Below are 22110 nucleotides of genomic sequence, written 5' to 3'. Positions count from 1 at the left end.
GTACAAAAACTCAAACCTATATCTATGGTTGAGTGACAAAAAGATGATACGACATCTTTATAGCAATGCTTACAGTTAAGGTGATGCATCATCTGATCCCTCAAAAGAATTTGTTAGAAGGGATTAGCTTCACTGTTGCTCTTTCCATAATTACAAAAAAGGTATTTGTAATGTTGCTGGATGCTTTAACTTGGCAATGGTCATTCTTGGGTAAGTTGTCCTTCATAATAAAATGTACAAAAATTAAAATGTAACATATTATTTTGGAATTACAACATTAGTAAAACAAAACAGGTGGTGAAATTAAACTTGTATATATGTGTAAAAAAAAAAATAAACTAGACACGAAATGCTTACCATTTTCATGGACACTGTTCTGAGTGTTCATGGCTGGACCACATGTGACAACTTCTTTTTTGTTACAGCTGGATGTCGCTCCTCGATCCTACATTTAAATAATTAATAAATATTTTAGTTCATCATTTAAATAGGCAAAGACTAACAAAAGCAATATAAAAACTTCATTACAAACAAGTAACTAAGACCTGATAGAAATTCTTTTTCACTAATTTTTTATTTTTTCCAGCTTTGGTAATAGACTTGCAACTCCTCACGTTGTGGCCCCACTCATCGCAGTTAGAGCATCTTACACTTGTGCTCCTCTTAAATGGTTGTCTTTCACCATTCTCTCTTCTTCTTTTAGTTTGGGGCCTGCCAGCAGCTCTAGTGATAGTTGGTGGCAGCAAGTTATCATGTGGGAGTAATGGCCATCTACTTTCATCTGGCACTGGATATAATTGGTGCTGATAGGTCTTCATGAATGCACTTTTTTTCAACAAAGAATGGACATATTCATTTACATTATACCTCATTGCATCAATGCAGCACATAGCATGCTTGCAAGGCAAGCCTGATATATCCCACTCCCCACAATCACAGTGCTTGCTGCCTAGATCTACAACACACCTCTTGGAGACATTTTCCATAACTTCAAATGATTTATTGTGCCCAAATATTACAGATAATGCCCTAGATTCAACCCTTGCTTCCATTACTCTTCTCCTAACAAGTGGAGGCAGCTCATCTTGCCAAGTATTGACCAGCTCATGTCTTTTATGTATGAGGATCATAATCTTTCTCCTAATCTCCTCAAGCATTCTTACTATTGGCATGCCTCTAAAGCTACTTATCCAATTATTAAAGGACTCCGTCATATTATTTGTGACATGTGAGCATTTGGTTTGTGTGGAAAAGCAATGTTTGGCCCAACATGTCACAGGAATTTGTAACAGCCACCTATGGGCAGCATGGCTGATGCTGTTAATTTCAGCCTTGTGATTGTTGAACTCCACTTGGTTTCCACTTCTACATACTGCCCAAAATTCATTCCTAAGCAAAATTCCTGGAAATTTCAGCTTAAAGTTTGCATATATGTGCCTACAACAGTACCTTCTCATGGCCCGAGGAAAAACCCTATCAAGTGCATTCAATATACCCTTTTGTCTATCACTCATGAAGCAAAAACCCTCACCATCGTTACAGCCTACTTGATCATAAAGTTTCTCCATAAAATAAACCCAAGACTTAGTGTTTTCAGTTTCTACAACACACATGGCCAGTGGATATATGCCGTAGTTGGCATCTACACTAACAGCAGATAGTAAAACCCCTTTGTACAGACCCTTTAAGTGACAACCATCTACACCAATGAACTGCCTACAACCCTAAAAAAAGCCCCTCCTACATGCATCAAAGAATACAAAAAATTTTTTAAAGTGAGGATTCACCCCACCACCAAGCCAATCTTTTTCTAGGGACACTGTTGAACTAGGATTTAAGGCTAAGATTGCATGCATGTACCTGAATAGCTTTGTGAAACTGGCCTTATGGTCTTGACCAAGCAGCTCTAAGGCTTTGTTCTTGGCTCTGTAAAGCCTTTGATTGCAGCATTTTATCCCATAATTTTTGAATAATTCTGACCCGAGCACATCAATAGGAACTTATGTGTTAGCTCTGAATAAATGAAGGAATGTAGCAGCAATCCATGTTGAATTTGCTTTATAATTTTCGCTGTTTCTTTCACAAGTATGTTCGGGCATATGAGTTTTAATTTGGAAATGTTTCTTATTCCAATTTGGACTCGCGTGTATTCTCCATGTACATCCTGAAGCCGAACACTTCATTGTCACCCTACTCTTCTCATTTTTCACCCTTTTAAGTCTAAAGCCATTTTTTATTGCGAAAACTTTGACAACATTTCTGAACTCATCAACTGTCTTGAACAGTTGTCCAATTCTAAGTATAATATTGTCACCATCAGGAGTGAACTCGAAGCCACCAGAATTTGCTTCATACCTACAAGCAGCAGCCTGAACGTTTTCATCTTCACCGTCTGAATCTGCCCCACTGTCATCTCTAGACTCATAGGCATTCAATCTCACATCCCACTCATCTTCGTTGTTAAAATTAAATTCATCATCACTTACATCAGATTCCACTTCCTCTGCATTATTTTCATGATCAGGAACATGTATACTATCATCAATATTAACAAACCCACCAGCTGTGCTATCATCATCTTCGTTGCCTTCAATCTCTTCAACTGAATTTTTAACTTCAGCAGCAGCAGCGGAACATCCAACGACAGATCTGATTTCAGCATTCAAGTCAGGCAAAGCAAATTCATTTACTTCAACAAAATCAAACCAATCAAGCTCAGAAACTTGTGGAACAGGAAACTGGCCAGGGGGAGTCTCTTCATTTTCATTCTGATCCAGAGAAATAGGTGTTACATCTAACTCCGTTCTAATAATAAATAATGCCCAAGAATAGCTCTTCTGCTTTAGCTTTTTTAATGCGTCTTGAAGGTCAAAGTCAGTTTTTACATGCATATTAGATGTTTCCCATGGCAACATGACATAAACTCTCACTTCGTTAGCATGTCTTATAGGCTTGTCAAAGCACACATCCTTTACATCTTGCCACAACTTCTTTAAGGTGTATTGCTCTGGAATTACAGTTGCTACATCAATCTTTTCGCCAGCTACCACAGCCCCTATCTCCATGTAAACATGGCTACAAATTATAAACAATAGCATATTGTAAGTAACAAAAATCACACAATAACGTTATACAATAAATATAAACAACATAGCAAGAGTGGCTGACAGGTTGCTATTATCATTGTCTACAAGCAGCTGATGAATTGCCATAAAATATAAAAATCTAGCTAACATACACTAATTCCTAAAAACACCAGCTGTATAAATTTCCAGACTGTTCGCTAGTTTTTTAGAACATACCCAAAATTTAAGCAAAAGTGCAAAAAAAATTCCATCATAACAGAATTCACATGTATAGTTCTTACAATATCCTGTCTACGTCAAGATGACATCTTAAATGATTAGACAAATCAAAGCACAAGAACTGTAAAGAATTATAGACAGAATCCAAAAAATTTTAAATAATTGAAAGTGGTAAACAAGAAGAGAAAACAGTAGGGGCTATATATAAGTAAAGAAAAAAACCAAAAAAGAGAATGCAATAGGAGTAGCGAAGAAAAAAGGAAAAAAAAAATTTTGGAACCAACACGAAATTGTCGAAAATTCTAATAATTGCCGAAAACATGCCAAAGTGTTTAAAATAAAACCATTATATCTCAACATCTAGGAGATGCCATATAAGCTAGAATTTTGTTCGAGTCTCTCCAGTTTCCAGCAACAAATTAATCAATTACTGACGATGATGGTGTGGAAGAATTCAAAACAAGGATAACACAAGAAAAAATACTGAGAAGGGATTTTTCTTTTTTTTTTCTCTCTTTTCATTCCTTTTGTATAAGTATTGAACTGTTAGAGAAAAATGAAATTTGCGAAACACAATATCATAACCCATTTTAATCCACATATGAAAAATGTAAAATTAGCAAGCTCAACATAATCATCAACTCAATGAGCAGAGAATCAATACAATAAAATTCAAAGAACCCATTTACATTTAAATCTATTGTATCAATTTTTGTTTAAAAAAATTAGTAAAATTTTGAAAATAAAATGTAACAGACAGCTACATATGAAAAACAAATTAAACTAGAATAATTATTTGGACTCAACACTTGTGTAATTGCATGATTATAAAATCCATAAGAGTCACAATTATTACAACGAGTAAGAAATTTTTTTTTTATCGATTTAATGCCAAAATATTAGATGAGAAATTATTACTATTCCTTGTCAGAGGATTTAATTAACTTGTCAATTGATAGCAATCACATTGCTCAGTTCAGTGAATGCAAATTAGCTCAAAATGAAGAAAATCAAAACTCATAGTTGCTGAAATCAGCATGCACAAAAAAAATTCAAAATACAAAGAACTCATTTTCAAGTTTAATTAACCTAGGTTCAACAAAATCATCTACTGCATGTGATTCACATATTTAAACTATAATAAATGAGGATTACCTATTTCTCGCTCCAATTCCAGTCGCGGATGAAGCCGTTCGCCGCTGGTGCTCGCTTTGTGAAAGGCTTGGGCCATCATCAGAACTCATCTTGTTCGTAATTGAAGATAAAATATTTTTTAATCTTGAAAATGTTTCAGGCAAATGCAGCTGCTTCTTCACAACCTTAGGAAGACGAAAATGGTGCTGGGCGTTGCTTTCATGAAAGAGAAAGCTAAGTGCAGGCTTGATTTTGTGAAGATTTTTTTTGATTTTGTCGATTGGACATTACACACTGGATAATGGAGTAAAGCAAGTAAGATTTCCCAGACATCAAGAAGCTTAAGGCTTTAATTTTAAATTATTTTGAATTTTAAATAAGCTTTTACATATTTACCCTTTTATACTAACACCATACGTATTTTTATACTAACGGCGAGGGAGGTATATGTAATTACATTAATACTTTCTATCAAAGTGTTAATACTTCAAACCTCAGGGGAGGTCCCTAAAAATTACCCTTAGGAAAGTGCTATTTTTCTCGGGTCAAATCCTGAATTTAACCAAAATGATGCCGTTTTGGTTTCTTTTTTTTTTTTTTTTACCCTTTTTGCTTTCATGAAACGTAGTCGTTTGAGCATAGTAAAAACAAAACGAACTAAAGCAGAAAAAACGCAGAGAAACAACTACTTTATGAACTGAGAAAAACACAGAATCTTAAACAAGATAGAGTCTCTTCCTCTTTGATTCACCACGCCCGAGTGAAAGATTAGGCTCAGACAAGGCAAAAGCAGAAGCTTGAACAAGATAGAGTCTCGACATTGTCCATGATTCCTAACCTCATCGGCATTAACAACAGCTGTTAAATTAAGTTTAAGTTTCGATTACGAATTTATGTCTCATCGTACCATACTATGGTGTCTTTGCTAACTGAGCAACGCCGAGTTACATTTCTGGTAGCAAAAGTGACACAGTTTTGGCAGCTGTTGGTAGTTTGATCACCGCGGCAGAGAAAGAGGCTGCAGACCCTGTTTGGGTCTTGGCCAGCGGTGGCGTTGAAGAAACCCTTGGAGAATCCATTCCCACGGCTGGCGTTAGTGGGAAGAGAAGTGAAGAGATGATTGAGGTTTGATTCAAAGGTGCTGTTTCTGAGCAAACATGATGAACGTATGTTGGGTCAGCTGCAGCCGTAAAACTGAACTGGGAGCTTAAAAGATATATCACAAACAGAAACAACATGGAGAATTTCAAGGGCGGCATTCGGCATCCGAGGTTTTTGTTGCTGTGGATTACAAATACAATCCTCTATCTTCTTCCTTTTTGTTGTTTTTTATTCTATCTTTCGTTTTATTAATGTTAGAGAGAGACAAGATTTTATCAAATATAATGAAGAAACGAGTGGTGGAAGCTGCAAACGGTGCGATTAGAGACAAGACTCGCTGCACAAAGTCAACAAAGTGAAGTCAAGCTCATCCCGTTCTAATTAATTACTTGTTTTGCTTCCAATCAACCGAATAAAAAATAATAATTACTCCAAATATTGTTGATGAAACGAAGAGGAGTCAAGAGAGGAAGACGAAAATGAAGAGGAGAGGAACGTTTGCTTTTGTTAGGGTGAAACGGTAGCGTTTCATGAAGAAGAGGAAACAACGTCGTTTTGTTTTAGCTTTTGGAGTTTGACCTGAGATTTGACCCGGGGTAAATAGAAGAACTCCTTTAATTAATTATATATTTGGAATTCTATTCACCTTCCACTTAAATAATTGTTTTGGGTATTTTTCTCACCTTTTAATTATGGAATTTAGGGATAGATATTTCTCTACTAATATTAGCGGAGTAGTTTTTTTGTTTTTTTAATATCAGTGCAAGTAGATATTTAAACTATGTTATGATAGACCTGATTTACATAATCCCAAAATTTTTTTAGTAATTAAAAAAAAGTAATAAAAAAGTAAGTTATCAAAAATGACCATAAAAGTCTTGGAAAATAAAAGTTTTTTTTTTTAAAGCATTGAACAAATCAAAATAAAGCGTTCAATGTAATGCAGCTTGCTTCGCCTCCCCACTTGCATTCTCAATGTCTAAAGACTGATATTTTGAGTGTCTAAACAACAAATTAGAGACTGACGAAATCGGTGTAGACATGCATTTCGCAACTGTGCATCTTACAGAAGACCCACTAGTAAAAGCTTCAGGTAACTATAGATGAGATTGGACTTCTTCGCTCAATTTTGCTTGGCAAAATGTATTTGGTAAACCCTAATGTTGCAGGCACCCTCTTCTTGTTTCTGCCACTGATCTGATTGAGAAGCAGAAAAGATCAGGGCCAAAGCTCAGTCAATGATAAGATTCGCGAGATACTGCAAATTTGAGACCCATTACTACTGATACTTGCCACGGATTTCTGAATTTGCACATACGTACCTTAGATGGTTGCTTGCAGTTATTTGATCCGCGAATTTAAAATTTGCATAATAAATCAATTATGAGATTTACATTCTTATCAAAGATTTGAAGTTTCTTTCATTCCAGATTGTATCCACAAATAACCCTACAAAAATTTGGCGCCAATTTTTTAAGAAAGATGCTGAGAGTTGTCGGTAAAGCCCAATTAGTTTTCTTTTTCAAATCTAAAAACAAAAGTTGATGGTAAAGCATTATTAATGCTAATAATGAATGGATATGTGGTATATATACTTGCTAATCGTCTGTCACCTTGGCCCCGACAAAATTGAAGGCAACAATTGAGTAGTGGATTTGTCATTTTCTTCCCTATGATCAACGTTTGCTAGTGCTGCTGTAGATGGCAGGTGAACGGAGTTATAATGGAGGTTATGATCAAACTCTGTAACGCCCTCCAAAACCTTAACTACCATTGACATGGAAGGTCTCTTTGCAAAATCACTTTCCAGACACCATGCAGCCACCTTCATCATATTCACTACTTCTTCTCCATTTGATTGCATATCGTTACTGTGTTTATCCACCAGATCAGACAATTTGTCCTCCTCTGCCTTCTTCTTGAATATGCTCAGCAAATACATGTCTTCCTCCTCAGGCTGAGAGCGGTCAAAAACTTTCCGGCCACACAATATCTCCAACATCACAACTCCAAAGCTGTAGATATCTACTTTTTCTGTAATTACTGAGCTAAGCCATTCAGGAGCCAAATAGCCTGGAGTTCCTTTCATGGTTGTCACAACTTGGCTCTGGTCCCGGTCAATCAATTTCGACAAACCAAAATCAGCAACTTTGGCATTAAAGTTGTCATCTAGCAGAATATTTTGGGGCTTGATATCCAAGTGGAGTATCTTCTGCCTGCAATCTTCATGGAGATAGGTTAGTCCCTTGGCAATATCAAGGATGATCTTCTTTCTTTGCTGCCAGTCAAGCATAAACTCATCTGATCTCTGGAAAAGCCACCTATCTAGAGATCCATTCGGCATGTATTCATAAACAAGAAGGCTATGAGATTTCTCAGCACAAAACCCTATCAATCTCACCAAGTTCAGATGGTGAATGCTTCCAATTGTCTTCACCTCTGCTAAGAAAGATTTATTGATTTCACCAATTCCTTCAGACGTTTCACTGCAACTTTTGTACCATCAGTTTGTGCCCCCTCAAAGACTGAGCCAAAGCCCCCCTTACCCAGTATCTTTCTGAAATTGTCTGTCATGACTTTCAACTCTTCAAATGAGAATCTTTTGGGTAGTCCTGGCACTTGATCTAAACAATCTTCCTCAATTTCATCAGCCCCCTTTTTCTTCCCAAAGAAAAAGATCAAGATACCAATTAGAACTAATAAACCAAAGAAAGATCCAAGGATGAACCCCATTATTCTTTTTCTGTGGCTCGTCTCCTTTCCTCCTGGACTTGCACCTGGCATTGAAAAGTTTTGAACCTTAATGTAAGCAGTTGAGTTATAATGAGTCTTTTCCTTCTCATTATTCATCATTGAAAAGAGTTCAGATGGTAAGTAGCAATCTCCAGGAGAAGGGTTCAAACCATACAGAAAAAGAGCAGCTTTGCACGAGCAATTCTTTAAACAGGCTTGTTTGCATGTCTCTGGATCTGTATTCGTAAGGTCTGAGCTAGGTGAGCTAAACGCGAAGTAAGCGACATCATTGAGTTCAACAAAACTATGATCTTGCGAAGCTTCGCATGATAAGGGAGTAATCGGGGAGCACCCAAGGGCAGGCTTTCTATCATTTAATACCTTGAAATAGGTTGCAGGACAACTGCATTGCCCCTGAGAGCAGATGCCATACTTGCCGCAAACCAGAGGATAACCGCATTCCCCAAGATAACCTGTCAATAGATCGGCCACTTCTGTCCACCCTATCGATGCTTGCCACTCGTAAACTCTTAAATGTCCATCAGGCCACAATCTCATGTACTGTCCCGGGGATGACGATGCTGGAGGAACAGGAACTGCCCCATCTGGTTCCCTTGGTTCGGAGGAATTTATGAAGAAAGCTAAGCTTCCATTCAGATATCTAGCATGGCTTGGTTCCTTACTTGTTTTTGTGGCTTTGACTAATGCATAATACCGTATTGAAGTATTATTAGACTCTATGAAAGCAAATAATCCTTCGTTAGTGACAGAAAGTGAAAACAAACCTCCATCCGTCCAATTCGTGGTTGAAACACTAGCTGTAAGTTTCTTCCCTTCCAACAATTTTTGGCCAGGAACCAGCGAGTCCGTTGGATGATCGAAAGATTGCCAAACGGCTGCATTATTCTTGTCAAAAAGTACGAGGTTGCCCATGTCTGTCAAGTTTAAGCCCACAACAGATTTACCACTGGTATTCGTCGACCAAGCAATTGCTCCGTCAGCATCTTGCAAGACCAAGTTCCCATCTGAAGTGAGTTCTAAGGTTGCGTTTATTCGAACAGGATTGTTACGATTAGCGGACCAGACAACCTGTGGAAATTCGATATGTTGATAATCGATTAAGGAAGATTATAGGCCTGAACTATGAAAACAGCAAATAGATAAGAGTCACAGGTGCCGTTGCAGAAGAAGCCACATGCATATGCTGGGCCAAAGGTTCCCCTAAGAAGGATGGCTCTCACCGCTGATCCGTCAGTGAAACCTACCGAGTCAGAAGCTGATGGGCCGTTGGTCCATGAAGTAGAGAGGTTCGCTGTCGGATAATCAAAACTTTGGGCATCAACCAAGCAAGAAAATGGCGTAGAGAAAATAAGAAAGAAAAGAACAGAACACCAGTTCCCGCTAACACTCATCGCCGACAAGAAAAGTGCAATACGGAATGATTTGTAAAGGAGACTGCAGGATTTTTTTCACTTGCAGAGTATTTCAAAGATAAAATGAGAGATCGACTGAAAAATTTTATTCAAGGGACAGAAGTCAACCCTGCCGTCTCCTTATCTCTATTCTGTATCGTCCACCCACCCACACACTAATGACTCATCCACCCACTGGGCCAGAGCCCATATACGTACACGAGTGGTGCTAGGGGGAGTGAAAGATAGAGAGAAAGCTGATGGAAATTCACCCCCTGTCTCTCCACCCATTCTTTCTCTACCATTTTCTTCATTGTTCTCTCAATTTTCTCTCAACATTCTCTCCCCTTAGCATTTTTCTATGCGTATTTATTAAAAGATAGACATAAGAAAAAGGATATTCATGTTTTAATGTTCGATAAAAAGGTTCTGTTTTTTCATTTCAGTTTTCCCGTGAGTCAAACACTCAAAGAAGCAGAGTCGGTGCACCGTAGTGTAAAACCAATAAAGGAGTACAATACAATTTATCAAAAGGGATGACCCATAAAAGTCCTCAAAAAGTGCAATAATATATTTGAAGCATTGAACAAGTCAAAATAAAGCGTTCAACCTACTACAGCTTGCTTCGCCACTTGCATTCTCAATGTCTAAACTAAACAACCAATTAAAGACCGACAAAATGACCGTAGAGTATGCGTTTAGGAAATATGTATCCTATACAGGACCCACTAGTAAAAAGCTTGAGGTGAACTTTCCACATGAATGGGCTTCTTCAGTCTTCACTCAATTTCGCATTTTCGCTTGCCAAAATGTATTTGCCAAACCCCTGATGTTGTACACACCCTATACGTTTCTGCCACTGACCTGCTTGAGGAGCAGAAGAAATATCAACGCCGAAGCTCAGCCAACAATAAGAATTGCTAAATACTGCAAACTTGAGACCAGTTACTACTGACGCCACGGATTTCTTTGGCTGATAACCTGATAATCAAATGTAAATCAATGGATCATTACACAAACTTGGACCACTGTGATAAATACCAAATCAAACCATTGCATCAACCTAAGGTTCCACCCCAAATGGAGAAGGTTCAGCAAGAGGCTTACACAAGATTATGAAAATTCAAATCATGTGGCTACTAGAAATTTCAAGTGCCCTCATCTAGATCATCAATCTCCTCTAGAATAACTAGGGGTGGGCAAAAAAACCGTAATGTTAAAAAAACCGAACCGAACCGACGGTTTTTTCTAATTCGGTTCGGTTTTTATTTTTTAAAAAAACCGAATATACCGTTTGTAAAAAAAACCGAAATATCGGTTCGGTATTCGGTTCACTTAGCTGAACCGAAAAACCGAACCGAAGAACCGAATTATTTTTTTATTTTATTCAAATCAAACATGTGTTAATAATTTTATTCAAATCAAATATGATTTTATTCAAATCAAACATGTGTTATTTCTCTTTATAACATTATGATTATGTTTATATAGATGGAGTATTGGAGTTTGATTATGTATTTTGAAATTTTAATATTTCATATTTTGGGAGTATCTTATTAATAATTAGTAAGATATTAGTGATAAAATGTGTTTTGAATACTTTATATTTATTGTTAATATTTGTAATAAAATTAGGATAAATTAATTGTTGAAAAACATTATTACATTTATGAGGCCCAATGGGCTAAAAATTTAAAAATTCAAAATAGGCCCAATAGGCTCAGAACCGAAAAAACCGAACCGAACCGAACCGATCCGAAAAGAACCGTTTGAGTTCGGTTCTTATTGAGTTTGGTTCTTATTCGGTTCTTTTTATAAAATAACCGATTTAAATCGGTTCTACTTAATTTCGAACCGAACCGAACCGAACCGAACCGTGCCCACCCCTAAGAATAACATATTTTGCAGAAGCATTTGCTTCAGGTGATCCCAACATGCCATCTTCATTTGCATGACCTGCCTGTAGCTTTTGGTATCTGAAAAAGGATAAAAAGAGTAACAATCAAGAACAAAAACCAGATTAGGAAAAAATTGACAAGAAGCACACAGTAGAAATCGGGTGTTAAGATTAGGTAGCTTAAAGTTAAGCTTTATCATTCTGCCCTTATATTGTTCCACAACTAATGTTGAAAACTGATGCTTTTCTGATCCATAAGCTCAGATACTAGAGAAACTCTAAAATTCCAATATTTTTAATATGTCAGGAAGAAACATCAAAAACCAAAATATTATTTCAAGAGATCCACAAACAAATGCAATCAATACATGTCAAATTTGGTAAGTAAGGAGCAAAGGACTTACAAAATTTAGCTGGATGAGCCGGTAAAATCTCAATTCTCGTTGCTAACTGATAGCAACAGGACAAGGCAATTATAATTTGGTTGATCCCATTTATAATGACGCATAATGACCATTGGGATGCTTTCTTGGGTTTCGAGAAATGTCATTATCATATTCTTAAACTTTATCAAACTTCAATGACTAGGGCACATTATGTGGAACTTTTGTATAATGATCTAATTTTGTGCAGCAGGCTAACCGTTCACAGAAAAGATTAAAGCTCACCACCAGAATGCTCGCAAATCTGACACATAACATCTGATGGACAACAACCAAGCTTTAGTGATTAATGTTACAGAAGGGCATTTAACATGGAAAACATGCAAGTTAAAGGAACATCCTTCTCATGCAAACAGCCAAAAGCAAAAGCTAGTCATGGAAAATTTGTCCAGTCCAAAGTTCTACAATTACATTTTATCCCATTTAATTGGACTCTTTGATGGGAGAAAGTTTTAAGATTATTAGCAATGAACTGGATACTTATGTATTCTGCATCACACAATCCATATTTGGCCACTACACACTAAGCAATAATCTAACAGCCAAATAATAGTTTAAAAAAAAAGACAACAACAAAATCAGTTAACAAAGAAGAAAAAAGAGGGGGGAAAGGAAAAAGAGAAGAAACATGCAATGATAGTTCAAAACTACAATAACTAATGACTTACTTGTACCAATTGAATAAACTGACACCGACCAGGATTGTGAAGAGACCAAACCCCCTCAGCCAAGTGAACTCATCATGAAAGTAAAACACTGCAACCTGTACATTCACATATTGAAGTAGAATCCTTTGAGAGTCTTTATACTGTGTAGCCATTCATGTTTTTTATATTTGTAATTATTAATAAAATAATTAACCAAATGAAAAAACACGATAAGAAAACATAAGACTAGGGTTTAATTCTATACAGTGTCTGTCTATGCAGGAGACAGCTACATTGTGACAATAAAACCAGTAAAACAATCAAAGCACAGGGTCCGTCTATGCAGGAGATAGCTACACTGTGACAACAAAACTAGTAAAACAATCAAAGCGGGATTCTTACATCTTATAGATGCATCAAGCATCCTCAAACAAAAATCTAAATATAAGTATAGATCACAATCAAAAGTTACAAAAGAGGGCTCAGACCATGCAAAATGTTTTAAGACAATAGCCATAATCATAAATAATTGCAACCTCATGACAAACAGGGTATTTATCTTATCTAATAGGAGAGTTCGAATATTTAATGTTTGAAACAGAACGGTGTTGTAACTAAAGGATTTCACAAGGTAACGGCTAGAAAATAAGATAGAACAAACAATAAAGCACATACAACAGCCAACATTTTACCAAATTAATCTAGAAAGACTAACTACCATAGAAAAGTTTTACCAATATGGTTACAGCCTCCTTGACAACACCTACAATTTGAACATTGGCAGCACTTGTTACCAAGACAAGTACAAATTCTGTCAAAACCTGTAACAAGAGAAAAAAGTTAATTTCTTTTGGGGACCATGAAACTCAGATCAAGTGTACTCAATATGCAACACGAAAAGCATGTAAATGTATCTTCCTCCCAATCCTTTTTGTTCAACCTCAATTCTTACCATGAAAAAGGCCAAAGCTCCGCCGGAAAGCATCAACAACAAACTCCAAGTGACATGCCATGAGTTATTGAAATAATTATTCCTTTTGAATTCATGCCATGGATCCAGCAATAGAGAAAGAAGAGCAGTCACCAGCGCCATAATTGGTGCCACAGAGCTCATCAAGGTAAGTGGATTTTTAAGACCTAAAAACAAAAAATAAAGAAAACACTTCTCAGTGATTGATTAGAAATAATGGTATAAAAACTAAGGCAAAGCATCTAGGAAAGAAATGTAATGTATAAGTTTGTTCACCAGAGACTCAAGCTTTTTACCAAGAGCAAAATGTGTTCGTCAATAAGTGCTGGCTAGCTTAGAGAAAAAACGCAGAATGACACCATATTAAAAAACTATTAACTCCAAAGCTTAAGCTCATAAGAAAAGGTCCAGCATTTCTATGTATCATCGTTATCTAAAGTAAATCATTATTATTTAGAGAGTAAATGACATATTTTTTTATTGTATTTTAATTTTATTTTGTATGAATAATTATTTTAGTTTATTTTTAATAAATTGCGTTGTTTTATAATAATTTTGTGTGCTTAGATTGTGTGCATAATTGTAAGTGATTAAAAGCTCAAATTTTAAGAAATGTATGTTGCTGCAATAGGCTTGCAAAAGATAGAAAATAACTCGATTACAAAAAAATTGAAACAAATCTGGAACAGTGCAGTTGCTGGAGTCATTGCTATGGCAATCCTGGAACAACAATAGAGAAAATTTTACGCGAAATACTCAGAATATTGCGATCCGTAGTTTCCTAATCTAGAAGATACACGCCCTAGGCTTCCATTTACCCTAATTTTCAACTATAAAATGAGCACACATCATAAGGAAAAGGGAGAGCCGTCACCCAAAGAGAAAAATCACAAAGAAACAAAAGAAAAATAGAATTCAAGAGAGAGATTGAGGGCTACACAAGAGGAGAATTTGCTGAAATTAATCGGGAACTCAGTCTTTCTTATTCTTCTCTTGTTTTCTTATTTACTTTTTAGTCATGAGGATGTGTTTGATGACTGAAATTTTATTTTTTATTTTTATTTTTTTGTAAACCATGACCTAAATTTATTTGTGGTTAAGTGATAAACAATCTTCATGGTTTATTGACTAAATATATGTGTTGCTGCACATTTGCTATAGTATTTTATTTTGATAGTATTTATTTCTATTCATTATTTCGGCTGGTCACCCATTTAATGATATTAGCTAAGAAAGAGCCACAAAATGACCTATCTTAGTAGAACATATCAGAGAAATACTTGATTTTAGATTGAGTTCAACTTGATTCCAAAAGGGTCATTCTTAATCTAAAATTAATGATAAACTAGACATAGAGATTCACCTTGTAGGATAATTAGAACCTAATCGTGTAATGATATATCTTTTATTGACAAAACAGCTTATCACTATTAGGTTGCGTATAGATTTAAGATATCCAACATGCGATAATTGTGGATATATAATGATTCTGCCTAGTGTTGTAGCAACCGAGCCAAACATTAGAAAAATAGTCAAAACCATTAAAAAAGTTTATTCAATCAACTACTCTATATTCCCATTGGTACGTGATAATTTATTTTGTTGCATTTTACTTATTGGTTTTTTATTTTAATTAGTATATTAGTTTCATTAATTGTTTTATTTTAATTTAGAACAAAATCTGCATTATTAAAATTGTTGTAGCAAGTCTGATAACATCAATCCCTGTGGAGACGATCTTGAATACTCATCATTATATTACTTGTTATGTACACTTGCACATTGATATCAATAACATTTAAATTTATACCAACACCTGCCCTGAGGTTGATCCCCTACTTTATGACTTCCCCCATTAACGATTGGTCACCGACACCATCACCAAACGTCCCGGTAGTTCGGCCTCTCATCGGGGCGATCTCTTCATCATGGCTCCTTCTATTAACAAGCCTTGGTATAATTCTGTCGCTTCTCATTCCTCCTACGTGAATTCCTCTCTACTCATTTCTTAGCCCGTGCAAGATGGTTGTTAAAGTCTAAATTTGTTTCTCCATCCGCTCATGCATTGCCCTCTTTCATGCTTCATTTGCTATCTCCCTTAGTTTCACGGACTCACTGAGCCCCGGCTCCCCCTTTGAGCACTACTCCCCCTACGTCCAAATCACTCCCTTCTTCATTCCTTTCCTTCTTTCCATTAACGGTATCTTTTGTTTAGCTCCTCATAGACAGCGCCAAAATGTTGATACAAGATTTAGGGTCTACTTGGTCGCGACCAGAATCTCTCCTCAACACTTTAATTTTTAGTTGGTCAGGGATAACTTCACACTACTCCTTTTTAATGAGCAAGACTTTAAGGCTCGCTGCTTCTCCTCTGCGAACTCCTACACGTACAAAAACCAATCAGAGAATGTCGGGGTTTTCCCAGCGTAAACCCTCCACTGCTCAAGTCAGCAATCTGGGCTTATTTAGGAAAAACGTTGCCACTGGCCTTTTGGCTTTTTCACCATAACGTTTATCCTTTAAAATCCCAAGAATTCTCCCTACTAAGAACCTAGAGAAAAGATTAAAATGAATTTTCTTCTTAATATGTTCAATCTCAAAAAATCCAACCTATTTACCTTCGTTGGAGACCCTTTTTATAGCTCTCCTGGGAATTCGGTCTCCATGACCCATGTTCGCCACTTTACCGAATCCTCGGTCGTGGATGCTCGAGCATTGTGATTGTGGCTGATTGGGTATCGTTCTTGGATTTTTGGAAAGTAGCACACGTTCTGACAACTGCTATTGACTAGGTCTCTGGCCTTGGCCCCAGCAGAAAATTGCCTTGGTATATAGCAGAAAACTTCTGCTCATGCCTCGACCCCAACAGAAGCTCTCCTCAGTGTCAAACAGAAAACTCCTGCTCATGGATGCTATATAGCTTCTCACTCACAAGAAGGAAGTCCTTGTTCGAGTGTAGCTAGTTGCGTCGTTATATACCCTAAACACTAATTCTACTTATTTCTTTAATTCATTCCTATTTGTTTAAAAAAAATAAGATTGTTTGTTATATGCAGAGGACGAGAATGAAAACAACACAAAAATTGTTTGCATCTCAATTACAAAATCCGTTACATTTTTTTCTTTTGAAAAATAAATTTAAAATTCACGTATTTTGCGCGTCTAGAAGAAACGATAAAAAGTGACATAAAAAATGAATATTACAAATTTACAAGTAATTTTTTTTTTATCATCAAAGGGCTCATAAGAGAACTAAGGCAACACTAAGCGGGAGTGTACAATCCCATGAACATCGTTAGTCAATATGCTAAGCATATTTGGAGGAATCGATTGAAAACAATGTAAACCCAAGGAGAAGGAAAAACTGTACGAAGCCAGGAAATCAGCTGCTTCATTGGCTTCTCGATAGATACGCTCCACTTTGGTCAGCCAATCACGCCGGAGAAGTGTTTGGATTTCCTGAATGAGAGTAAAATGCTCATTGATACGAGGATTTGGATTAGAGATTAACCTCATAACGCACATGTTGTCTACTTCCACGTACACTCTGCGGAACCCATATTGCCAAGCGATAGATAGTCCATGAAATAATCCCCATAGCTCAGCTGAAGTCACCAAGCAAACACCTAAATTTGCACTGTAGCCTACTTGCCAAACACCTCTGAAGTCACGGATTAAGCCACCAGCTCCTGCAATCCCCGAAGATTTCTTGGCACCATATGTATTTAACTTAACCCAAGGCCAAACAAGCGCAGTCTAACGAATCCATCTTTCGATACGGGTTATACCAGCCGCAAAGGAGCAGGAATTACTTCGTAGAATTTCAGCAGCCTTGACTTTGATGTCCATTGCAATATTATTGCTATCCCAATAATCCTTCGTAAAAATAAAATGATTTCGCCAGAACCAAATCCGCCAAAATAGCCACTCCAAACAGCACACGCCAAAGGTTTCCACCTAGAGACTTGTTTGAAGCTTGCAAGTTTCTTGACATCCACCCCGCAAGATCAATGTTGAAAAAATCATGATGATTATTGTCCCGAAGAAGACGAATCCATACTGCTCTAGAGTAAGGACAGTCACGAAGCACATGGATCGTGGTCTCCAACTCATACCCGCATCTCTCACAATGTGGTTCAATTGTTAAATGTCCTGCAGTTAACTCTCCCCGCGTCTTCAAACGATTATGCAGCACCAACCAGATGAAAGTTTTTATACTTTGTGGTCCCTTTATGACCACGCCAAACGCCAGATCATATCCCTTTCATGTAAGTATGGCTGAGCCAAGTGATCATATGCTGACTTCACTGTGAACTTTCCATGAGTTGCAGCTGCCCAGTAAGCCTTATCAGCACCATTTCGCGCCGAAGGGGAATGGACTGAAGCAATGCGCATCACTGCATTATGGGATAAAAGATGGCTGAACTTCGGCCAGTTCCAGGTGCCGTCTGCGATCATAAAGTCAGCCACATACAAATCACAAAGCTCAGGAGGTATTGGTTTCAAAATAAAAGCCGCAAGGGGAAACGATGCCGTAGCCCAACAGTCCCACTAAAATTTAATTCTCAGTCCATTACCAACATTCCAAAGTAATCCCCGCTTGGCATGATCCCAAACTCGACACACAGACTTCCACAAATGAGAGCCATGCCGAGTGGGAAGAAATTGTGGGATATCCGAGAGAGACACTCTGTATTTTGTAGCTAGTACTTGGGCACAAAGCTTACCAGGTTCGGTGATCAAGTTCCAAGCAACCTTTAACAATAACGCTTCATTCATAACCTCCAATCTCTTAAATCCTAGCCCACCAGCCAGCTTTGGTTGACATATAGTGTGCCAACTAAGTAAACTCATCTTACGCATTTCATCATTTCCACTCCACAAGAATATTCTGCAAACTTGATCAATTTTAGTCTTGATACTAGCGAATAAATTAGTAGTCTGCATAACATATATAGGGATTGCTTGGAGGACAGATTGGGTGAGAGTAATATGCCCTGCAAAGGACAGTTGAGAGGCAGCCCAACCCGAAAGTCTTTGCTGCGTTTTATCCAGAATTCCCTGATAAGTCTGTTTCGAAACCCGGCGGTGCAGCAGAGGCATGCCTAAGTAATTGCCCAAATCTTTTGTGACTGTATACCCAAGTTCACGCCCTAATCGGCCAGCTACAGCCTCGGAGATATTCTTAGAAAAATAGACTTGAGTCTTGGATTTGTTCACCTTTGCACCAGAGCTCAAACAAAAATCATCTAAGACCGAATTTATGAAGAGGGCTTGTGCACTAGAAGCCTCGGCAAAAAGGAGTAGGTCATCAGCAAAAAATAAATGGCTTAGGGGGGTACCCATTCGAGCTAAACGAATTGGTTTCCATTGTTCTTGCTGGATTGAGCAATAGATTGCATGACTCAGTCTCTCGATACAGAGAACAAAAATATAAGGAGACAATGGATCACCCTGCCGAACACCTCTACTAGGGGCAAAATCCCCCGTTAATTCCCCATTCCATAAAATGTTCATCTTATTAGAAGTAATGCACTCCATTATTAACTGGACGAGCTCGAACGGCAAAGCTAGCTCCCTTAAAGTCTCATGAATAAAATTCCAGTTCAATCTATCATATGTTTTCTCTAAATCAATCTTAATATCCATTATACCTTTTTTACCCATCTTTCGTCGCATGGAGTGGACAACCTCTTGAGCGATGATGATATTCTCCGTAATATGCCGGCCGGGGACAAAACTTGTCTGGTGAGGGCCAACAAGATCAGGGAGTAAAGCTTGGAGTCTATTCACAATAATCTTGGTTACTGTTTTATAAAATACTGTGCATAAACTTATAAGGCGATACATCCTGAAGGATGTGGGACGCTCAGTCTTTGGGATCAGGACTAGGAGAGTTTTACTAACCTCTCTGGGGATCCTGTGCGAATTAAAGACTTCCTGTATACCAGAACTAAAAGACTCACCAACAATATGCCATTGAGCCTGATAAAACCCGGCAGGATAGCCATCGATTCCAGGAGCTTTGAGAGGACTCATCTGACAGACTGCCTCATGAATTTCTTCATTCTCCACCGGCACAGCAAGACTCGCCAATCGGGTGTGGTCAATTTGAGGAAAACACCCTCGCATATGATACGGCTGATATATATCCTGTTCAGATTTATATGGTGTAGAGAAAAATGTCACAGCATGGGTTTTAATTTCTGGAGCTTCATAAAGCCACTTACCTCCATCATCCCTGATCGCAGTGATGCGATTATGAGCCCTCCTTGTAATGGTTTTTTGATGAAAAAATGATGTATTCCGATCCCCATATTTAATCCACTCTCTGCGAGATTTTTGATACCATAACAGATCCACTTAAGACAGAACTTCTTCCAGCTTCTTTTTTAACCTTACCTCCAGACGATACAGGCTACTGAGAGGCCGCCTTTCCAAGGCTTTTTGAACCCCGCCAAGACGAGCAAACAATTCTTTTTTCCTTTTAAAAATATTACCAAAAACTTCCCTATTCCAATTAGCTACCTTACTTGTGAAGTTAGAAGCAGCTTGAGCATAAGGCATATTTCTCTGCCAATTGCCCTGCATAAAATCTCCAAACCGATTATCTGTCATCCAAGCAGCTAGAAACCGGAAAGGCTTTATACTCCTCATTCCTTTACCATTGTGCTCAAAACGAACCAAAATCGGTCTGTGATCAGATTCAACTCGCGGGAGATTGGTCACCGAATAATTATCAAACTTTAGAATCCAATCCTTATTACTCAGAGCTCGATCGAGTCTCTTTGATAGATTCCCACGAGCCTAAGTGAAACGAGGGCCACTGAAAGGCAAATCAACCATTTGATTAGCATGAAACCATGAATTAAAGCTTGGACAAATACCCGTGCCCATTTGAGACCCTCCATGTTTTTCCCCAGCATACAAAATTGAATTAAAATCACCCCCCACCAGCCAAGGGTCATGCATCGATCTCGCAATGCCATTCAACCGATACTATAGCTCACGACGGCGAATTGAGTTGGGGCTCGCATAGACTGCTATGATCCAAGCTTGAGTAACATTCTGGACACTGATTTTTAAATGGATAAACTGATTATGATTTAGAGCAACCTCAACGTAAAACAAATCACGCCATAACACCCAAATACCTCCAGAGAAACCACTAGCCTCCACACGATGAGAGCGGTCAAAGCCATTTTTTTTAATAAAATCGTTTGCTTTCTTCCCACTTATTCTTGGCTCGAAAATCGCTACAATTGTAGGATTGTAGTTTTTAATTAAAGCAGCAAAAGTTTGTCTAAAATCTGGGGACCCCGCCCCTTGGACGTTCCAGAATAAGGTTGAAATTGTCATTAATCAATTATGGATAAAGTGGGTGAGTAGAAAAGGTTTACGCATCAAGCTCCACCATTAGTCCAACATGCACTCCAGGAGTCTCCTGTACAACCGTGTCTTCATCATCAGACATGGTATCTTCACCTTCTTGTCCAAAAACAGGTTGAGAAACCCCCTCATAATTCACCATTATATCAACAACCCCTGCATCCTTGCCATCAGGAGGCTCCGCTAGCTGCTTTGGAAGAATTTGCTGTTCAGGTTGGGCAACAGGTTTTTCACTTGATGGCTGTCCTGCAGTGGCCTGGTTTCTATACGGTATGGTGACAGCCGTATGTTTTGTGGGATCAAGAGTTGTCAAATTAAAAGTAAACTCAACGGTTCACTAGGAGTATGTCTCAAGGGGCTCGGGTTAGGTTCATTAGTTTTGTGGGAGAGGATTTTGGTGGCATGGGGCCGTAGAGTTTCATGCATGGAGCTGGATGTAGTAGGGTGCAGTGGCTTAGGTTTTGGAAACTATGATTTGGCCACTTGTTTTCCTTTGGACAGCTGGTTATGAGGTTTTAGGATTCGATAGGTTTTCAGAGTATTGTTTTTTCGAGTGTTGAAGTGATCGGTAATGGATGTGGTTGGTTGCTAGGGAGGGATGTGTATGGGGTTCTGACCAACAAGCTCCTCCGCAGTTGGTGCATCCTGGTCGTCAGATAAAATAGCAAAACGAGAAGTATTACTGAAATTCCTTCGCTGATTCCTTTCTGAATCCGTAATGTTCTCCTTATCCACAACTAGTCTAGCTCTCCATTTTCGCTCCATAATCATCCATGGGCCAAACCTTTCGCTGGTGTTATTTGCCACAATCTGGATACCACTCTTATCTAAGGATTTATTAATTAGTGTATTGTTCTCAGAATTTGCCTCATTCATCATATTCGAAGGTTGTCTATTCAAACAAGCCGTGCTATTATGACCATACTTACCACATTGATAACATATGATCGGTAACCCTTCATACTCAACCTTTTGAATCCTTCCTTCCAAGTTAAACTGAGCCACTAACGGCTAAGTAAAGGAGACACGAACAGCAACCCTAGCAAATTTGCCCCTTTCCCGCGATTCCGTATGATAAT

At 37.9% G+C, this 22110-nt stretch overlaps 1 protein-coding gene and 1 pseudogene across 1 annotated transcript; both read right to left on the bottom strand.

Annotated features, from left to right (window-relative positions):
* Positions 1-6935: 6935 nt before the first annotated feature.
* LOC18052442 lies at positions 6936-10054 on the bottom strand (annotated as a pseudogene).
* Positions 10055-10225: 171 nt separating this feature from the next.
* On the bottom strand, positions 10226-13967 carry LOC112101156 (probable sugar phosphate/phosphate translocator At1g06470). The gene is made up of 7 exons (XM_024191650.1): positions 13939-13967; positions 13625-13809; positions 13407-13493; positions 12694-12788; positions 11582-11661; positions 10793-10874; positions 10226-10666 (listed from the first exon to the last, which is right to left on the bottom strand). Exons 2-6 carry the CDS (start codon positions 13784-13786, stop codon positions 10834-10836), a joined length of 465 nt encoding a protein of 154 aa, XP_024047418.1. The 5' UTR covers positions 13787-13809; positions 13939-13967; the 3' UTR covers positions 10226-10666; positions 10793-10833.
* Between the last annotated feature and the right edge of the window lie 8143 nt (positions 13968-22110).

The sequence above is a fragment of the Citrus clementina genome, unplaced genomic scaffold (genome assembly GCF_000493195.1).
Source record: "Citrus clementina cultivar Clemenules unplaced genomic scaffold, Citrus_clementina_v1.0 scaffold_2, whole genome shotgun sequence".
Taxonomy (NCBI): domain Eukaryota; kingdom Viridiplantae; phylum Streptophyta; class Magnoliopsida; order Sapindales; family Rutaceae; genus Citrus; species Citrus x clementina.
Note: the sequence above shows the minus strand (reverse complement) of the source record. Positions and strands in the feature narration are given on the sequence as shown.

Coding starts and splice junctions, on each gene's coding strand:
- LOC112101156 (XM_024191650.1), bottom strand. CDS start 13,786: ATGAGCTCTGTGGCACCAATTATGGCGCTGGTGACTGCTCTTCTTTCT. Junction 13,494..13,624: donor GAGCTTTGGCCTTTTTCATG/GTAAGAATTGAG, acceptor CTCTTGTTACAG/GTTTTGACAGAATTTGTACT. Junction 12,789..13,406: donor AGGAGGCTGTAACCATATTG/GTAAAACTTTTC, acceptor GTGAATGTACAG/GTTGCAGTGTTTTACTTTCA.